The sequence below is a fragment of the Bombina bombina genome, chromosome 5 (genome assembly GCF_027579735.1).
Source record: "Bombina bombina isolate aBomBom1 chromosome 5, aBomBom1.pri, whole genome shotgun sequence".
Lineage (NCBI taxonomy): Eukaryota > Metazoa > Chordata > Amphibia > Anura > Bombinatoridae > Bombina > Bombina bombina.
This window is the reverse complement of record NC_069503.1, coordinates 526,151,072-526,171,933: the sequence shown is the minus strand read 5'-3', so window position 1 is coordinate 526,171,933 and position 20,862 is coordinate 526,151,072. Positions and strand designations below refer to the sequence as shown.

The 20,862-nt window shown below is 38.5% G+C and overlaps 1 protein-coding gene across 1 annotated transcript in view; it reads left to right on the top strand.

Annotated features, from left to right (window-relative positions):
- ITGA9 (integrin subunit alpha 9) overlaps positions 1-20,862 on the top strand; it is an 838,607-nt gene that overhangs the window by 732,430 nt on the left and 85,315 nt on the right. Inside the window, exon 25 of the mRNA XM_053714443.1 lies at positions 8,690-8,809. Within this exon, the coding sequence (XP_053570418.1) occupies positions 8,690-8,809 (120 nt within the window). The remainder of the gene's footprint in view (positions 1-8,689; positions 8,810-20,862) is intronic.

Sequence of the window (20,862 nt, the reverse complement as noted above, 5' to 3'; positions counted from 1 at the left end):
TACAGGTAAAGCACACTATTATTGTAGGCAATATTTATGATGAGGCGAATGCCACGATCAGTTGCTGGCTCGCACATTTGACCCTGCAAATTATATTTATAAAGCAGCAGTTTAAACCGCTGCTTCATGATCACTGGAGTTGGGGAATTAAAATTGCTATGGATTCATTTGACTAGGGTGATTGACAAGCCCTACTCTCACACAATTGATTGCTTGAGGGTAGCGGGGCATCATTGCACAAATATTCTCTTGTGCAATGATAAATATGGGTAACAAATCCGCCCCACAATTTGTGATCAAGTGTGGACAGGCTCACAAATTGTCCTGTGTGTGTGTGTATGTATTTTTTGTGGTCATTATTGAACGTGTGATATTTATCATTACTGTGATTTCACTCAACCGTGTTGCTATTTTTGCTTATTATATGCCAATCATTGTTCAAATTTGCATGTGTCCTACTAAAATGCTATTGGCTTCTATTAAATAGTAAGCAAGTAGTAACGTTTTCTAAACCGTATTCAGTTATTCACATTCTTTAACACCTATGCTGATGGGGATTTGCACTGCCAAGAATGTAAATTGGCAAAATGTATTACCTTCTAAATATTTAAGCAGATGCACAAATCTGCCCAAGTTAGACAGTGGTAAATTCTAAAGGGCTAGACTCAAGGCACAGTTATTTGATTTCCATATTAATAAGCTGGCAGCAAAGAACATACTTGCAAGAATTGTATTTTTGGCCTAACAAAATGTATTTGTCTCAATGGGGGAGGATTTTTTTTTTCTTTTTCAAAATTGTTAAAAGGGACATGAAACCCAAAGATTTTCTTTCTTGATTCATATGGACCATACAATTTCTTTTGCAAGATGTACCGAGTCCACGGTTTAATCCTTACTTGTGGGATATTATCCTTCCTAACAGGAAGTGGCAAAGAGATCACCACAGCAGAGCTGTTTATATAGCTCCCCCTTAACTCCACCCCCCAGTCATTCTCTTTGCCGGCTCTAAGCAGAAAGGGTAAAGTGAAAGAGGTGTTAAACTGTTAGTTTTTATTTTATCTTCAAGCAAGAGTTTGTTATTTTTAAATGGTACCGGTGTTGTACTATTTACTCTCAGGCAGGAGATAGATGAAGATTTCTGCATGGAGGATGATGATCTTAGGATTTGTAACTAAGGTCCACTGCTGTTCCCACAGAAGCTGAGGAGTACAGGAAAACTTCAGTGTAAGGAACGGTTTCTTGCTATACAGCAATGAGGTATGTTCAGTCATTTTTTCTGCAGAGACTGTGATAACTCAGAAAGGCTGACAGTATCCCCATGAGGGGAAAGGTAAGCAGTAATCCTAGTCTTGGAAGGGGCTTTACTAGCTTGCATAAAGGTCTTAATTTATGGACACTCAGTTTGAATAATATATAAGGCAAACGTTTGTGTGTTCTGGGAGTACTGTTTATATTTCTTATGGGACAACTGTATTGAGGGATACACTTGGTTTTTTTTGGGGTTTTTATAAACCACATGGCTGTAAAAACGTTTGGTAGTTTGTTCTGATGGCCCAAGTAACATCGAGTGCGGTGGGCGGGGCCTAATTTCGCGCCTCAGTTGCGCAGTTATTTTATATAGACAAGCAGCAAGCTACAATACTGGAGGGTCCTGGTGAACTTCTGGGGCCTAATCGAAGCTTTATCCCCACATTATTGATCCCTAAGGGCAGGTAGGAGCCACAGCAGAGCTGTGGCAAGGTGCTAACAGGGGTTTTTACCGGTTTTTGACACTTTGTCAATTCGGTTTGCATATTTGGGGGTTAATTGCTTCAATACTTGTGGTGCAATCTTACCAAAGTTTAGTGAGTCAAGTACAAAAATTTCGGAAAAAAATTTTGCAGTTTGTGTATACTTTTTTTCTCTTAAAGGCACAGTACCGTTTTTGAAAATTGTTGTTTTTTCATTAAATAAAGTGTTTTCCAAGCTTGCTTGTCTCATTACTAGCCTGTTCAACATGTCTGACATTGAGGAAACTCATTGTTCAATTTGTTTAGAAGCCATTGTGGAACCCCCTCTTAGAATGCGTCCCACTTGTACTGATATGTGTATAAATTGCAAACAGCATATTTGGACTTATAAGAGTTTGGCACTGGATGATTCTCAGACAAAAGTAAATCAGGTTTTGCCATCTAGTTCTCCCTAAGTGTCACAACCAGTAACGCCCGCACAAGCGACGCCAAGTACCTCTAGTGCGTCTAATTCTTTCACCTTGCAAGATATGGCCTCAGTTATGAATACTACCCTCACAGAGGTTTTATCTAAATTGCCTGGTTTGCAAGGGAATCGCAGTAGCTCTGAGTTAAGAACGAATTCTGAGCCTTCTGACGCTTTAGTAGCCGTATCCGATATACCCTCACAATGTTCAGAGGTAGGGATGAGGGATTTGCTATCTGAGGGAGAGATTTCAGATTCAGGAAAGATGTTCTCTCAGACAGATTCAGATATGACGGCATTTAAATTTAAGCTAGAACACCTCTGTTTATTGCTTAGGGAGGTTTTAGCGACTCTGGATGATTGTGACCCTATTGTAGTTCCAGAGAAATTGTGTAAAATGGACACATTTTTAGAGGTTCCTGTTTACACTGATGTTTTTCCGGTCCCTAAGAGGATTTCGGACATTGTTACTAAGGAGTGGGATAGACCAGGTATTCCGTTTGCTCCCCCTCCTGTTTTTAAGAAGATGTTTCCCATATCTGACACCATGCGGGACTCATGGCAGATGGTCCCTAAGGAGGAGGGAGCTATTTCTACTCTAGCTAAGCGTACAACTATACCTATCGAGGACAGTTGTGCTTTCAAAGATCCTATGGATAAAAAATTAGAGGGTCTCCTAAAGAAAATTTTTGTTCATCAGGGTTTTCTTCTCCAGCCTATAGCGTGCATTGTTCCTGTAACCACTGCAGCTTCCTTTTGGTTTGAGGCTCTGGAAGAGGCTCTTCAGGTGGAGACCCAACTAGATGATATTCTGGACAGAATTAGGGCTCTTAAGCTAGCTAATTCTTTTATTACAGACGCCGCTTTTCATATAGCTAAGTTAGCGGCAAAGAATTCAGGTTTTGCCATTTTAGCGCGTAGAGCGTTATGGCTTAAGTCCTGGTCGGCTGATGTGTCATCAAAATCTAAGCTTTTGACCATCCCTTTCAAAGGTAAGACCCTATTCGGGCCTGAACTGAAGGAGATCATTTCAGACATCACTGGAGGGAAGGGTCATGCCCTCCCTCAGGATAAGTCAAATAAGATGAGGACCAAACAAAATAATTTTTGTTCCTTTCGAAACGTCAAGGGTGGTCCCGCTTCCTCTTCCCCTGCTGCAGTCTGGAGACCTAACCAGGCTTGTAACAAGGGTAAACAGGCCAAGAAGCCTGCTGCTGCCACCAAGACAGCATGAAGGGGTAGCCCCCGATCCGGGACCGGATCTAGTAGGGGGCAGACTCTCTCTCTTTGCTCAGGCCTGGGCAAGAGATGTTCAGGACTCTTGGACCGTAGAAATTGTAACCCAGGGGTATCTTCTAGATTTCAAGGATTCTCCTCCAAGGGGGAGATTCCATCTTTCTCAATTGTCTGTAAACCAGACAAAAAGAGATGCGTTCTTACGCTGTGTAGAAGACCTTTTTACCATGGGAGTGATCTGCCCACTTCCAAAAGCAGAACAGGGGCAAGGTTTCTACTCCAATCTGTTTGTGGTTCCCCAAAAAAAGAGGGAACCTTCAGACCAATTCTATATCTCAAGATCCTAAACCAATTCCTAAAAGTTCCATCCTTCAAGATGGAGACCATTCGGACTATTGTACCAATGATCCAGGAGGGTCAATATATAACCACCGTGGACTTAAAGGATGCGTATCTACACATTCCTATCCACAAAGATCATCACCGGTTCCTCAGGTTTGCTTTTCTGGACAAGCATTACCAGTTTGTGGCTCTTCCCTTTGGGTTGGCCACAGCGCCAAAAGAGTCTTCACAAAGGTGCTAGGGTCCCTTCGGGCGGTCCTAAGGCCGCGGGGCATAGCAGTGGCGCCTTATCTAGACGACATCCTAATTCAAGCGTCCACTTTCCAACTAGCCAAGTCTCACACGGTTGGCCTTTCTAAGATCTCATGGGTGGAAGGTGAACGTAAAAAAGAGTTCTCTTTTCCCTCTCACAAGAGTTTCATTTCTAGGGACTCTGATAGACTCGTGGACATGAAAATATTTCTGACGGAGGTCAGGAAATCAAAGATTTTGACCACCTGCCGAGCTCTTCATTCCATTCCTCGGCCGTCAGTGGCTCAGTGTATGGAGGTAATCGGTTTAATGGTAGCGGCGATGGACGTAGTTCCATATGCTCGCTTACATCTCAGACCACTGCAAGTATGCATGCTCAATCAGTGGAATGGGGATTATGCAAATTTATCTCCTCAGATACATCTGGATCAAGAGACCAGAGACTCTCTTCTTTGGTGGTTGTCACAGGATCATCTGTCCAAGGGAATGTGCTTCCGCAGGCCAGCGTGGGTCATAGTGACGACGGACGCCAGCCTATTGGGCTGGGGTGCAGTCTGGAATTCCCTGAAAGCACAGGGTTTGTGGACTCAGGAGGAGGCCCTCCTACCGATAAATATTCTGGAATTAAGAGCGATATTCAATGCTCTTCAGGCGTGGCCTCAGCTGGCTTTGGCCGGATTCATCAGATTTCAGTCGGACAACATCACGACTGTAGCTTATATCAATCATCAGGGGGGAACAAGGAGTTCCTTAGCGATGATAGAAGTTTCCAGGATAATCTGATGGGCAGAGACTCACTCTTGTCAGTGATCTATATCCCAGGGGTAGAGAACTGGGAGGCAGATTTTCTAAGTCGTCAGACTTTTCATCCGGGGGAGTGGGAGCTCCATCCGGAGGTGTTTGCTCAACTGGTTCAGCTATGGGGCACACCAGAATTGGATCTGATGGCGTCTCGTCAGAATGCCAAACTTCCTCATTACAGATCCAGGTCAAGGGATCCTGAGGCAGTACTGATAGATGTTCTAGCAGTACCCTGGTCATTCAACCTGGCTTATGTGTTTCCACCGTTCCCTCTCCTTCCACGTCTGATTGCCAGAATCAAACAGGAGAGAGCTTCGGTGATTTTGATAGCACCTGCATGGCCACGCAGGACTTGGTATGCAGTCATCTCTGCCACCATGGGCTCTGCCACTAAGACAGGACCTTCTGATTCAAGGTCCGTTCAAGCATCCAAATCTAATTTCTCTGCAACTGACTGCTTTGAGATTGAACGCTTGATTTTATCAAAGCGGGATTTCTCTGAGTTGATACCTTGATTCAGGCTCGAAAGCCTGTCACCAGGAAAATCTATCATAAGATATGGCGTAAATATCTTTTTTGGTGCGAATCCAAAGGCTACTCATGGAGTAAGATCAGGATTCCTAGGATTTTGTCCTTTCTTCAAGAGGGATTGGAGAAAGGATTGTCAGCTAGTTCCTTAAAAGGACAGATATCTGCTTTGTCTATTCTATTGCACAAGCGTCTGGCTGATGTCCCAGACGTTCAGGCTTTTTGTCAGGCTTTAGTTAGAATCAAGCCTGTGTTTAAACCTATTGCTCCGCCATGGAGTCTAAATTTAGTTCTTAATGTTCTTCAGGGGGTTCCGTTTGAACCCATGCATTCCATAGATATTAAGCTTCTATCTTGGAAAGTTCTGTTTCTAGTTGCTATCTCTTCAGCTTGAAGAGTTTCTTAACTATCTGCATTACAATGTGATTTGCCTTATCTTGTTTTCCATGCTGATAAGGTGGTTTTGCGTACCAAACCTGGGTTCCTTCCTAAGGTTGTTACTAACAGGAATATCAATCAGGAGATTGTTGTTCCTTCTCTGAGTCCTAATCCTTCTAAGAAGGAACGTTTATTGCACAACTTGGACGTGGTTTGTGCTTTGAAGTTCTATTTGCAGGCAACCAAAGATTTTCGTCAAACATCTTCTTTGTTTGTTGTCTATTTTGGAAAACTTAGGGGTCAAAAGGCTACAGCTACCTCTTTCCTTTTGGCTGAAAAGCAACATCCGTTTGGCTTACGAGACTGCTGGACAGCAGCCTCCTGAAAGAATTACTGCTCACTCTACTAGAGCGGAGGCTTCCACATGGGCTTTTAAAAATGATGCTTCTGTTGAACAGATTTGTAAGGCTGCGACTTGGTTTTCGCATCATACCTTTTCCAAATTTTACAAATTTGATACTTTTGCTTCTTCGGAGGCTATTTTTGGGAGAAAGGTTTTGCAAGCAGTGGTGCCTTCCGTTTAGGCTCCTGTCTTGTCCCTCCCTTCATCCGTGTCCTAAAGCTTTGGTATTGGTATCCCACAAGTAAGGATGAAACCGTGGACTCGGTACATCTTGCAAAAGAAAACAAAATTTATGCTTACCTGATAAATTTCTTTCTTTTGCGATGTACCTAGTCCACGGCCCGCCCTGTCTATTCAAGACAGATAGTATTTTTTATTGATTTATTTTAGTTTCTCCTTTTTCTTCCTTGGCTTTCGGTCGAATGACTGGGGGGTGGAGTTAAGGGGGGAGCTATATAGACAGCTCTGCTGCGGTGCTCTCTTTGCCACTTCCTGTTAGGAAGGATAATATCCCACAAGTAAGAATGAAACCTTGGACTCGGTACAGCGCAAAAGAAAGACATTTATCAGGTAAGCATCAATTTTGTTTTTACACAATTTCAATATATTTCCATTATCAAATGATTGTTTAATTCTCTTAGAAGGAGCAACAATGCACTACTAGGATCTAACTCAATACAGTACATTGGTTGAGCTAATGAAAAAAGGCACCAATCAGCAACTAGTTCCCAGTAGTGCTGTTCCTGAGCCTACCTGGATCTGCTTTTAATAAGTGATACTAAAAGAATGTAGCAAACTATATAAGTAAAGTGGAAAGTCGATTGAAATTGCATGTTCCATCGGAATCATGAAAATGTATTTTTTACTTATCTTCTATCTATCTTCAAATATATGGTTTACAAATTTATATTTATAAACAGCACATTTTAATTCTTTCCTGACGGAGCTAATTTGTCTACATCTGAACTAAGTTACAATGTATACAAAATGAAATCACGCGAACGTTCATGCGATCGCGTGATTTAAATGATGGGATTGATTCAGGGGGATTGCCTGTGACGACAGGCTCGCCCTCCAGCCTGCGATCCTATTTACCAAGCTGCTATGGCTAAAGCCCAGCGCAGTTAGGATGGCATGGAACATACTAACGGTGGGAAAGGGTTAACCAGCACTAAAGTATCTTGTTAATCTTGCATATAAAATGGTTGGTTTTAATCCTTTAAAGTACTTTAAATTAGATTGTGCAATTCAGGGATTTTAAAGTAATTTTAAATTAATTGCCTCTCCCCCTTTATCTATTTATATCAAGTATTTGTTGTTGTTTTTTTGCTGTATGTTATGCATATCTTGTGAACTGCTTGTGCAATGCCGCCCCCTGCAGATTCGCGGCCAATCAGCCCCTAGCAGGGAGTGTCAATCAACCTGATCGTATTCGATCGGGTGGATTTCTGTCTGCGACCTCAGAGCATGTGGACAAGTTATGAAGCAGCGGTCTTTAAACAGCTGCTTCATAACTTCTGTTAATCTTCCTTAATTATAATCCATATTAATTGTAGAAAATGGTAATATTTTCCAAGGGGGTTATCATGGTTGGAAGCAAAGGTTGGTAAAATACTATTTTATACATATTTACATTATTGTTATATATAGGGAGATGAAACCCAAAAGTTTTTTTTCATGATTCAGATAGAGCATACAATTTTCAATACCTTTCCAATTTACTTTTATTATTTAATTTGCTTAATTCTCTTGGTGTCCTTTGTTGAAAAGCATACATAGGTAGGCTCAGGAGCACAGAGCTAGCTGCTAAATGGTGGCTGCACATATATGCCTTTTGTCATTGGCTTATCAATGTGTTCAGCTAGCTCCCAGTGGTGCATTGCTGCTCTTTCATCAAAGGATACCAAGAGAATTAAACAAAATTGATAATTCAAGTAAATTCAAAAGTTGTTTAAAAATTATTGCTCTAGCTGAATCAGGAAAGCAAATGTTTGTCCCTTTCATGTATGAATAGTTATTAATTGCCAGTTATTAACTACACCTCTGTTTGCAGCAGTTAATCAGGCCAATTTATCAAGCTCCGTACGGAGCTTGAAGGGCCGTGTTTCTGGCGAGTCTTCAGACTCGCCAGAAACACAACTTATGAAGCAGCGGTCTAAAGACAGCTGCTCCATAACCCTGTTTGCCTGCTCTGAGCAGGTGGACAGGAATCGCCAGAAATCAACCCGATCGAATATGATCGGGTTGATTGACACCCCCATGCTGGCGGCCGATTGGCCGCGAGTCAGCAGGGGGCGGCGTTGCACCAGCAGCTCTTGTGAGCTGCTGGTGCAATGTTAAATGCGGAGAGCGTATTGCTTTTAGCGAGACCTGATCCGCAGTGTCGGATCAGGTCCGCAAGCCCTTTGATAAATGGGCCTGCTAGTGTCTACAAGGTCCTTTAAAGCATAAAAAAGGTTTTTATATTAAAAATGATACATGGTTGATCTTATTTCATATTAAAATAACCCTAAAAAATATATTTTAAACCATATTCTCTGTTTTGTATTTTAGGACTGTGACAGACCAGGGAGATCGTGTTCGGTATTAAGTTGCTACCTGAGCTCAATAGCAAAGGAGGAGTCTCAAAGTATTGACATCTCTGTGTTGCTAAACACGGAAATACTGAAGAAGGTAAAATATAATATTTAACATTATTATTGAGATATTTTACACAGTCCTATTACACTCTATTCATAGTCAGTTACTACTGTAGTTGTAAATACACTTTTCTATTTATAGTCAGTTACTACTGTAGTTGTAAATACACTTTTCTATTTATAGTCAGTTACTACTGTAGTTGTAAATACACTTTTCTATTTATAGTCAGTTACTACTGTAGTTGTAAATACACTTTTCTATTCATAGTCAGTTACTACTGTAGTTGTAAATACACTTTTCTATTTATAGTCAGTTACTACTGTAGTTGTAAATACACTTTTCTATTCATAGTCAGTTACTCCTCTGTAGTTATTAATGCACTTTTCTAGTCATAGTCAGTTACTGCAGTAGTTATTAATACATTAATTTGGTATATAGATATTCTTCACATGCAGTGCTTTTAATTTAATAGGCATAATAACCTATTCTGGTGCAAACCCTTGAAAACATATATTTCATTAATACTATTAGAATGAAACAGGACCTGTAACTGTTAGAAGGTCCTTGAAATGACAGGGAATACAGCACTCTTTATGCATATTCAAGCACTTTCTAATTATTGCATTAATGCAGTTCTATACTGCAGAACTGAAACAAATTAGGCATAAACAGGCATAGTAAAAAGATATACATTATATACAAAATATCAAACACTCACTCACTGCAGTCATTCAAAATACATGCATTACTTCCTATATATATTTTTAAACACTGAAATTCACAACCTAGTCAGAATTAATAGAAGATCATCCTATATGGCCATAATAGAGACTTGGGCCTCTAGTTATCAAGCCGTCAACCTCAAATACGCTGGAATTTCGCAGCGTATTTGTGGCGAGGCTGATTCGCCTAAGTTATCAAGCCCTACACACTGGCAAAAGTAGAATATAGTGACGTAAGCTTCGATCTGCCGGACTCAGTCCAACACAGATTGATTCTTACGTCACTCCAGATGTTCCAAACACAAGTTCGGCACAATCTGACTACTTTTGCTAGTTATCAAATAACTAGCAGGTACGCTCGGCACTTTTCCGGCCCAGCGTACCTGGTTTTCAATCCACCGCCCTGGAGGTGGCAGATTCCATAGGAATCAATGGGAGTCTGACCATAGCAAAAGTTAATGTTCGCTGCTGCCCGACATCCCATTGATTCCTATGGGAAGTGTGTACACCTAACACCCTAACATGTACCCCGAGTCTAAACACCCCTAATCTGCAACCCCTACACCGCCGTCACCTATATTAAACATGCTAACCCCTAAACCGCCACTCCCTGAGCCCACCGCCACTCTAATAAACTTATTAACCCCTAAACCGCCGCTCCCGGACCCCACCACAACTATAATAAATATGTTAACCCCTAAACCGCCGCTCCCGGACCCCGCCGCCACCTACATAATACCTATTAACCCCTATCCTGCCCCCCCTATACCGCCACCACCTATAATAAATTTATTAACCCCTATCCTGCGGATCCCGGACCCCGCCGCAACTAAATAAATATGTTAACCCCTTAACCGCCGCTCCCGGACCCTGCCGCCACCTATATTAAACATATTAACCCCTAATCTGCCCCCCCCTACACCGCTGCAACCTATAATAAAATTATTAACCCCTAAACCTAAGTCTAACACTAGCCCTAACATCCCCCTATCTTAAATATTAATTAAATAAATCTAAATAAATATTACTCTTATTAAATTAATTATTCCTATTTAAAACTAAATACTTACCTATAAAATAAACCCTAATATAGCTACAATATTACTAATAATTATATTGTAGCTATTTTAGGATTTATTTTTATTTTACAGGCAACTTTGTATTTATTTTAACTAGGTACAATAGTTATTAAATAGTTATTAACTATTTAATAACTACCTAGCTAAAAGAAATACAAAATTACCTGTAAAATAAATCCTAACCTAAGTTACAATTAAACCTAACACTACACTATCATTAAAATAATTAAATTAATTAATTAACTACAAATACCTACAATTAAATACAATTAAATAAACTAACTAAAGTACAAAAAATTTAAAAAAATAAGTTACAAAAAATAAAAAAATATTACAAGATTTTTAAGCTAATTACACCTAATCTAAGCCCCCTAATAAAATAACAAAGCCCCCCAAAATAAAAAAATGCCCTACCCTATTCTAAATTACAAAAGTTAACAGCTCTATTACCAGCCCTTAAAAGGGCCTTTTGAGAGGCATGCCCCAAAGTAATCAGCTCTTTTGCATGTTAAAAAAAATACAACCCCCCCAACATTAAAACCCACCACCCACATACCCCTACTCTAACCCACCCAAACCCCCCTTAAAAAACCTAACACTAACCCCCTGAAGATCTCCCTACCTTGAGTCATCTTCAGCCAGCCGATCACCGATGAAACAGAAGAGGACATCCACAGCGGCCAAAGTCATCATCCAAGGGGTGCTGAAGAGGTCTTCCATCCGATAGAAGTCTTCATCCATGCGGTGTCTTCAATCTTCATCCATCCGGAGCGGAGCCTTCTTCAAACGAGCCGAAGCGGAGCCATCCTCTTCCAAGGATGCCTACTCGACAAATGGATATTCCTTTAAGTGACGCCATCCAAGATGGCGTCCCTCGAATTCCGATTGGCTGATAGGATTCTATCAGCCAATCGGAATTAAGGTAGGAAAATTCTGATTGGCTGATGCAATCAGCCAATCAGATTTGTGTTCAATACTATTGGCTGATCCAATCATCCAATCAGATTGAGCTCGCATTCTATTGGCTGTTCCGATCAGCCAATAGAATGCGAGCTCAATCTGATTGGCTGATTGCAGGTAAGTATTTAGTTTTAAATAGGAATAATTTATTTAATTATAATGTAGTGTTAGGTGTAATTGAAACTTAGGTTAGTTTTTATTTTACAGGTAAATTTGACTTTATTTTATCTAGGTAGCTATTAAATAGTTAATAACTATTTAATAGCTATTGTACCTAGTTAAAATAAATTTAAATTTGCATGTAAAATAAAAATAAATCCTAAAATAGTTACAATATAATTATTAGTAATAGTGTAGCTATATTAGGGTTTATTTTATAGGTAAGTATTTAGTTTTAAATAGGAATAATTAATTTAATAAGAGTAATATTTATTTAGATTTATTTAATTAATATTTAAGATAGGGGGATGTTAGGGTTAGTGTTAGACTTAGGTTTAGGGGTTTATAATTTTATTATAGGTTGCGGCGGTGTAGGGGGGCAGGATAGGGGTTAATACATTTATTATAGGTGGCGACGGTGTAGGGGGGGCAGATTAGGGGTTAATAAGTTTAATGTAGGTGGCGGCGGGGTCCGGGAGCAGTGGTTTAGGGGTTAAACAATTTATTTAGTTGCGGCGGGGTCCGGGATCCGCAAGATAGGGGTTATTACATTTATTATAGGTGGCGGCAGTATAGGGGGGGCAGGATAGGGGTTAATAGGTATTATGTAGGTGGGGTCCGGGAGCGGCGGTTTAGGGGTTTATACATTTATTATAGTTGCGGCGGGGTCTAGGAGCGGCGGTTTAGGGTTTAATAACTTTATTTAGTTGCGGGGGCGCCGGTATAGGGGGTAGAACAGTGTAGTTTAGTGTGGGTGCTTAGTGACAGCTTATCAATAAAGCTGGGAAGAAGCCGAAGAGCAGAGAGATCGGATGAGTGATAACTATCACAGTCCGCTGCTCATCGCACCGTACTTAGTGCGCAGCTTTTTGAAAGCTTTTTTGATAACTTTGGCGAGCGTGTTCAGGTCCACGGCGGCGATGTGAGGCGAGCTTAGGCGGGCGTATTGGGGCCGGCGAAGGCAGGTAAGTAGACGGCTTGATAACTAGAGGCCTTGGATTAAACAGCGCTGTTACTTTAAGCAACACCCAAGATTGGAGTGCAGAAAAACCTTTTTTATGGTACCATTCAAGGAAATCAAAAAGAGTGTGTGTATATATATATATATATATATATATATATATATATATATATATAGGAGCTAGTTAGTGGTTATATGCAAGCATCTGTCAAGCCAATTCTCCAAATAGTTCACACACTGTGTCAGTAAGCGTTAATATAGAAACAAACAAGCGGTTATTTTCTCTGCAAGCCAGCTGTATCTGGGTCTCAGATTACTTATAAGAACTTATGCAAGTCATGCAGTGCTGTTGCAAAAAGGGAACGTTACCTTCCGCAACTCGTCTTCATATGTTACATCACTATAGTACAAACCAAACGGTTATATACTACCTGAAGCCTTCATTCCCTCCATTGCCAGACCTCGGTTCACCGCCGGTTCCTTTAAGCTTTATGGTTTATAGTGTACATCCGTCTCGTAGCTGATCATGAAGCAGTCACATTAAACTTGATATCACAGTTTGCTTACTTTACTCGTGACACTGAGTGTGCTCCTTTCAATCTTGGAGTTTGTAAATGGGTTGTTTTAGAAGACCATGTCCAAGTGAGTTGCTCAGACAAACAAACAGCCAACGTACGTTTCACCCACAATCCTTTGCAACAAGGGCTTCATCAAGGACCTTCTAACAGTTACAGGTCCTGTTTCTTTCTAATAGTATTAATGAAACTTATTAATACATTGTCCTATTCATAGTCAGTTACTACTGTAGTTATTAATACACTTTTCTATTCATAGTCAGTTACTCCTGTAGTTATTAATACACTTTTCTATTCATTGTCAGTTGCTACAGTAGTTATTAATGCATTGTTCTATTCATAGTCAGTTACTACTGTAGTTATTAATACACTTTTCTATTCATAGTCAGTTACTACTGTAGTTATGAATACACTTTTCTATTCATAGTCAGTTACTGCAGTAGCTATTAATACATTGTCCTATGCATAGTCAGTTACTACTGTAGTTATTAATACACTTTTCTATTCATAGTCAGTGACTACTGTAGTTATTAATACATTTCTCTATTCATAGTCAGTTAGTATTGTAGATATTGATACACTTTTCTATTCATAGTCAGTTACTACTGTAGTTATTAGCACACTTTTCTATTCAAAGTTACTATTATAGTTAATATTTCACTATTCATAGTCAGTTACTACTGTAGTTATAAATACTTTTCTATTCATGGTCAGTTACGACTATAGTTATTAATACACTTTTTTATTCATAGACAGTTACTACTGTAGGGATTAATTCACTTTTCTTTTAATAGTCAGTTACTACTGTAGTTATTAATACACCTTTATATTCATAGTCAGTTACTACTGTAGTTATTAATACACTTTTCTTTTATTAGTCATTTACTACTGTAGTTAATAAATTTTCTTTTCATAATCAGTTACTACTGTAGTTATTAATACACCTTTTTATTCGTAGTCAGTCACTACTGTAGTTATTAATACACCTTTCTATTCATAGTCAGTTACTACTGTAGTTATTAATACACTATTCTTTCCATAGTCAATTACTACTGAAGTTATTAATACACTTTTCTATTCATTGTCAGTTACTACTGTAGTTATTAATAAAGTTTTCTATTCATAGTTACTACTGTAGTTATTAATACATTTCTCTATTCCTAGTCAGTTACTACTGTAGTTATTAATACATTTCTTTATTCATAGTTACTACTGTATTTATTAATACACTTTTATCAATTAATCTTTGTATTTCATAGACAATAGATAGAATTACCTGTTCCTAGAAGTTACATCATATACTAACTATTGCTAATCTCATTATTTATACCATTGCTCCTAAGTCAGTTTAGGGTTAGATTGATGTGCTATTAAAAGAAAAGAAAATTCTTGCTACACTAGACTGATTCTAACAGGAAATTATTATATAAAGCAAGGTAGCCAGTAGCCGATTCTAATAAATAAAATTTAACTTTTATTCTTGATTAAAGTTTAAAACATGGAGGGTAGAGTACCCAAAATTTTGAAACAGACTGACATGTTTCGGCTGAACGCCGTACTCATATCAAGCTGCAGAAAGACAGTTCTCAAAACAGAAAAGAAAGTTCTCAAACAGATAACCTGTCCACCTGCTATTGCCAGCAAAGTTTAAGACTGCAGAAGAGCCATGTTCTTCAGTCCTGCCACCTGCTCTTGGGCAACCAATTGAGTGAGAGCAGGGCATGTCAATCATCTCAAACAAGTTTGAGGTGATTTATCTCAGCAATATAGGATAAGAAGCAGAGACTGCTTCTGAAATGTGTGGTTGCAGACTCTCTCTTGCAAGCCAGAACTGCAAATATTCATAAGCTGCAAATACATCTTGATCAATTTTCCCATAAGTATACATTTTTCAAGCCCTACAATAGATCACATTAACTTGCAAGTTTTGGCCAGTGGACCATTACAAGAAGAGAACCTGTCCACCTGCAATTGCCAAAAAAGTTTAAGGGGTAGATTTTTTAAGCAGCAGATGCTGCTTCCTACAGCCATCGTTTAAGGCTTGCTTTTTAGGTGGCGGACTGAAATCATCCCGATACAATATGATCGTGATTACTGACACCCCCCCCCCCCCTGCTAGTGAGATTGGCTGTCTGGTGAGCAGGGGGCGGCAATGTTAAATGTTGACAACATATGCTTTCGGCATTTTGCGTGGTGGAGCAGACATGATTCGCTACAGTGAATCATGCCTGTTCGCCTTTTGTTAAATCTACCACTAAGACTGCAGAAGAACTATGTTCAGGGCCAGACTAGGAATAAAAAGCAGCCCTGGAAAATTTGGAGACCAGCCCTATTTTTTATTAAGTCAGTAGAATGCGCACACCCCATTTTTCAAAGGATATTACTGGGATACTCCTTCCTTCAATATTTTTTTTCAGAATTAATTTATATTGGTTTGTATTAAACAAAAGTGCGGTTTGTTTTAAAATAGGGACACTACAACCCAACTGCATCCATTAACCATCCCTTTAAATTGTAACTTTCCAGCCCACCGTGAAATCTCCTGGTATCCTGGTAGGCCAATCCAGCCTTAGCTATGTTGTTCAGTCCTGCCCCCTGCTCTTGGGCAACCAATTGAGTCTGTGCAGGGTCAATTAATCATTTCAAATGAGCAAGTTTGAGGTGATTTATCTCTGCCACATAGGATAAGAAGTAGACACTACTTCTGAAATTTGTGGTTGCAGACTCACATTTTTTTTCAAGCCCTATAATAGATCACATTAACTTTCAAGTTTTGGCCAAGAGACCATTAGAACTAACACTTATTTTATACAAGTGTCACTGTATAGTGATGATAATGAACATTTATTCATAAATAAAAACAACACTCTGCACTATATGATAATGCAAGGTATCTATACACTTATACACATGCTGCACTGTATAATTAAAACAGTGTACCTATGTATTGATAACATATATGCTGCACTGTATATTGATGCTGAGGGTTCATACGCTAAAACACAGAACAGGCTGCCTTGTATAATGATGATGGGTGCCTATAACCTGATGGTGAACACTCTGTGCTGCATAATGATGCCAAACATGTATACACCGAAACTACACAAACTGCACTGTATAATTATGCCAAGTATATACCCACTCCCCTCCTATTCTAGCAATTATACCTCCACATATGGCCCCTACTATGAAAAAATATATTTAATGCACCAAATATGCCCCCTGCAGGGGCGCCTTAAGTGTTCACCTAGTCTGCCTCTATTGTAGCACTAGCCCTGCATAAGGGTTTATGGGGCAATATATCTGATTTGGTTACGTGACTGACTTAAAGTGAAGGTCAAATTACAAGCATAGCCTCACGGCGTTGCATAGACTTATCAAAACGAGCAGGAGTTTAAGTCATGATTTTTTTTAAATCTATTTATTTTCTTATATTTTTACCTTTAAACTGCTCTGCCGATAAGCGCAGCACTCCCGCCCGACATCTTGTCTAATTGATTGACAGATGACGTATCCTAAACCAACTAATCCTTGTTTCTCCCTCCCCCCCCCCCCCGAAGCGTTCAGCCCCTTTGTGTAAACGTCACGGCTCGGGTGGAAACAAGGATTAGTTGGTTTAGGATACGTCATCTGTCAATCAAGTAGACAAGATGGCGGGCGGGAATGCTGCGCTTATAGGCGGAGCAGTTTAAAGGTAAAAATATAAGAAAATAGATTTTTTTTTAAATCCTGCTCGTTTTGATATCTATGCAATGCCGTGAGGCTGTGCTTGTAACTTGACCTTCACTTAAGGAGTCGCAGGTTCATATATCTGATTTGAATATGTGACTGAGATAAGAATTGCAGAGCCATAGATCTGATTTGAATATATGGCTGACATACAAACTCCAGGGCCATAGATCTGACTTGGGTATCTAGCTAACATAAGATTTGCAGGACAAAAAGAAAAAGAAAAAGAAAAGAATATCTGGTTCTACTGTTTTTGTTCATGGTGCTGTTATTTGATCCAAACAGTTTTAGAGCATTTTTTAGTAATTTTATGACATTTTCAATGACTCATCATTATAGAACCAAAATATATTAGTGACTAGTAAGGATAATTTCATTCATGTTAACTTTAATCTTGTAGACAGTCATCATCTCAATTTAGTTAAATTTTTAAATTGCACAATCTATCAAGTTAACAATCTTTCATTAGTAGTAATGCAGGTTTCATGCTCATAAAATAAAGATTTAGAGTTTGGAACAAAATGAGCAAGAGCAATTTTAATTTTAGCTTTTTAGATAACTGAATTAATATTTCATTGGAGAAAACAACCACTAGAGAAGACAACAGTTTACATTTAAAGATGAGCAAACCTTTTTTTGTATCTTATTGTTTAAATAATGATAAGGTAATATTTTTATGCTTAACCCCTTGCACCATTTGGACGTAGATACTATATCACATAGTATTTTGCCCAGCATACTGATGTAGTACCTACGTCTAACACGGAGACACATTCTGCGGTCCCCCACTATCAACTTAGACAGTGGGAGCTGCAACCAGGGGGCAGAAGGCATCTCCCTACATATGGAAAGGAAGCACTGATTATTCTCCTTTATCATATGAAGTCAGATCGCTAATTGTTACAGAGAGTGCTACTGTCTGTATCACTCTGTGTAATGATGTATGTATTTGGATTATTGTAGCGCAAATAACTCCATTCTAAAGCTACTCACAGGGGAACTATCTCCTTCCTAGATAGTGACAAATTGAACAAAGTTAAAAAGATATTTTGAGGCGCTATTTAAAGCAAAGAGTGTATGAGCGTTGATTGTAATGGTGAGTAAAATAAGTGAAACTCAGTTCATATGAAATCCTGGCTGTGTGTGAAAAAATAATAGTAGTTTCCCTTGTATGCCGTGACCAGACCCTTTTTACAGAAACTGGTGTATACAGTGATTATATATCTTCTTTCCTATAGTCAGATGGATGTCTGTTATATTTCCCTATATTTTCCATTGTTCATTTTAAATAAAGTTGCACGGTGACGTCATCACGCCATTGCGCGTGATGTCACTGCGCGAATCATGAAGCCCCGGCGATGCCTCTCACTATTCAGGCCAGATCGCCAGGGTGGGAGTAGATTGCCCTCAAGGTGGTTGAGTGCTAGCGACGACTCTGAGCCGTCGTCCGCACCTGACTGGGACAATTTGTGATGGCTCAGAGCCGTTGTTAGCACTCAAAGGGCTAATGCTGTTTCCTTATTGGTTGTGGTTGAGGGCGGTTCTATATAGGTCTCAGAATGTAAGTTCAGAATGTTCATTAGAATAACCCAACATTTAATTTATTAAAATAAATTTTAAATTAAATAAATCGTTCCTAAGAGAGTTTGTGGCTCCGTTTAAATTGAGAGAGCTACTTATGTAAAACAATAATAAAAAAAATAAACAGGTATATACCAAAATAACACAACAGCATATATACAAACATAAACATTGGGCAATTAAGGATTTTTAAAACAGTTCCCAATGTATACCTTTAGTGAAAGAGGGGAAACAGCTTATAGGTTATAAAATGAGTTACAAGGAGATTAACACATATCACAATGGAAGAGAAATAAAATTAGGATGAAGATGAAAATATAAAAATATATAAAATACATCCTTTTTGTAGTGAACTCACTCATTCTCAGTAAAGTTAATAGTATAGAATATATTTCTACCTTATATTCACAATGAGGGATATAGGTAATAGCGATAGATTTTATCATCTCGAAAATATATCAACTCATCCTGTTATAGATAATACCATGGGGGGTAGTTATCAAGCCGTCTACTTTTCTGCCTTCGCCGGCCCAATACGCCCGCCTAAGCTTGCCTACCTTCGCCGCCGCGTACCTTGAATAAGTTCGCCTAAGTTATCAAATAAAGCTGTCAAAAAGCCGCGGGTCGATGAGCAGCGGACTGTGATAGTTATCACTCATCCGACCTACATTATACCTAGTAACCCCTATCCTGCCCCCTACTACACCTCCGCCACTGTAATAAAATTATTAACCCCTAAACCTAAGTCTAACACTAACCCTAACACCCCCCTAACTTAAATATTAATTAAATAAATCTAAATAATATTTATATTATTAACTAAGTTAATCCTATTTAAAACTAAATACTTACCTTTAAAATAAACCCTAATATAGCTACAATATAAATAATAATTATATTGTAGCTATATTAGGATTTATTTTCATTTTACAGGCAACTTTCAATTTATTTTAACTAGGTACAATAGCTATTAAATAGTTATTAACTATTTAATAGCTTACCTAGCTAAAATAAAGAGAAATGTACCTGTAAAATAAAAACTAACCTAAGTTACAATTACACCTAACACTACACTATACTTAAATAAATTATTCCTATTTAAAACTAAATACTTACCTGTAAAATAAACCCTAAGATAGCTACAATATAATTAATAATTACATTATAGCTATCTTAGGACTTATATTTATTTTACAGGTAACTTTGTATTTATTTTAGCTAGTTAGAATAGTTATTAAATAGTTATTAACTATTTAATAACTACCTAGCTAAAAGAAATACAAAATTACCTGTAAAATAAATCCTAACCTAAGTTACAATTAAACCTAATACTACACTATCATTAAATTAATTAAATAAATACAAATAACTACAATTAAATACAATTACATAAACTAACTAAAGTACAAAAAATAAAAAAAGCTAAGTTACAAAAAATAAAAAAATAAGTTACAAACATTTTAAAAATATTACAACAATTTTAAGCTACTTACACCTAATCTAAGCCCCCTAATAAAATAACAAACCCCCCCAAAATAAAAAAATGCCCTACCCTATTCTAAATTAAATAAAGTTCAAAGCTCTTTTACCTTACCAGCCCTTAAAAGGGCCATTTGTGGGGGCATGCCCCAAAAAGTTCAGCTCTTTTGCCTGTAAAAGAAAAATACAACCCCCCCAACATTAAAACCCACCACCCACATACCCCTAATCTAACCCAAACCCCCCTTACAAAAACCTAACACTAATCCCCTGAAGATCACCCTACCTTGAGTCGTCTTCACTCAGCCGAGCAGCGATGGAACCGAAGTGGACATCCGGAGCGGAAGAAGTTAATCCTCCAAGCGGCGCTGAAGAAATCTTCCATCCGATGAAGTCATCATCCAGGCAGCGCTGAAGAAGTCTTCGATCCGGGCGTTGGGGGGGGGGGGGGGGTTGTATTTTTCTTTTACAGGCAAAAGAGCTGAACTTCTTGGGGCTTGCCCCCACAAATTGCCCTTTTATTGGCTGGTAAGGTAAAAGAGCTTTGAACTTTATTTAATTTAGAATAGGGTAGGGCATTTTTTTATTTTGGGGGGGTTTGTTATTTTATTCGGGGGCTTAGATTAGGTGTAAGTAGCTTAAAATTGTTGTAATATTTTTAAAATGTTTGTAACTTATTTTTTTATTTTTTGTAACTTAGCTTTTTTTTATTTTTTGTACTTTAGTTAGTTTATGTAATTGTATTTAATTGTAGTTATTTGTAGGTAGTTTATTTAATTAATTTAATGATAGTGTAGTATTAGGTTTAATTGTAACTTAGGTTAGGATTTATTTTACAGGT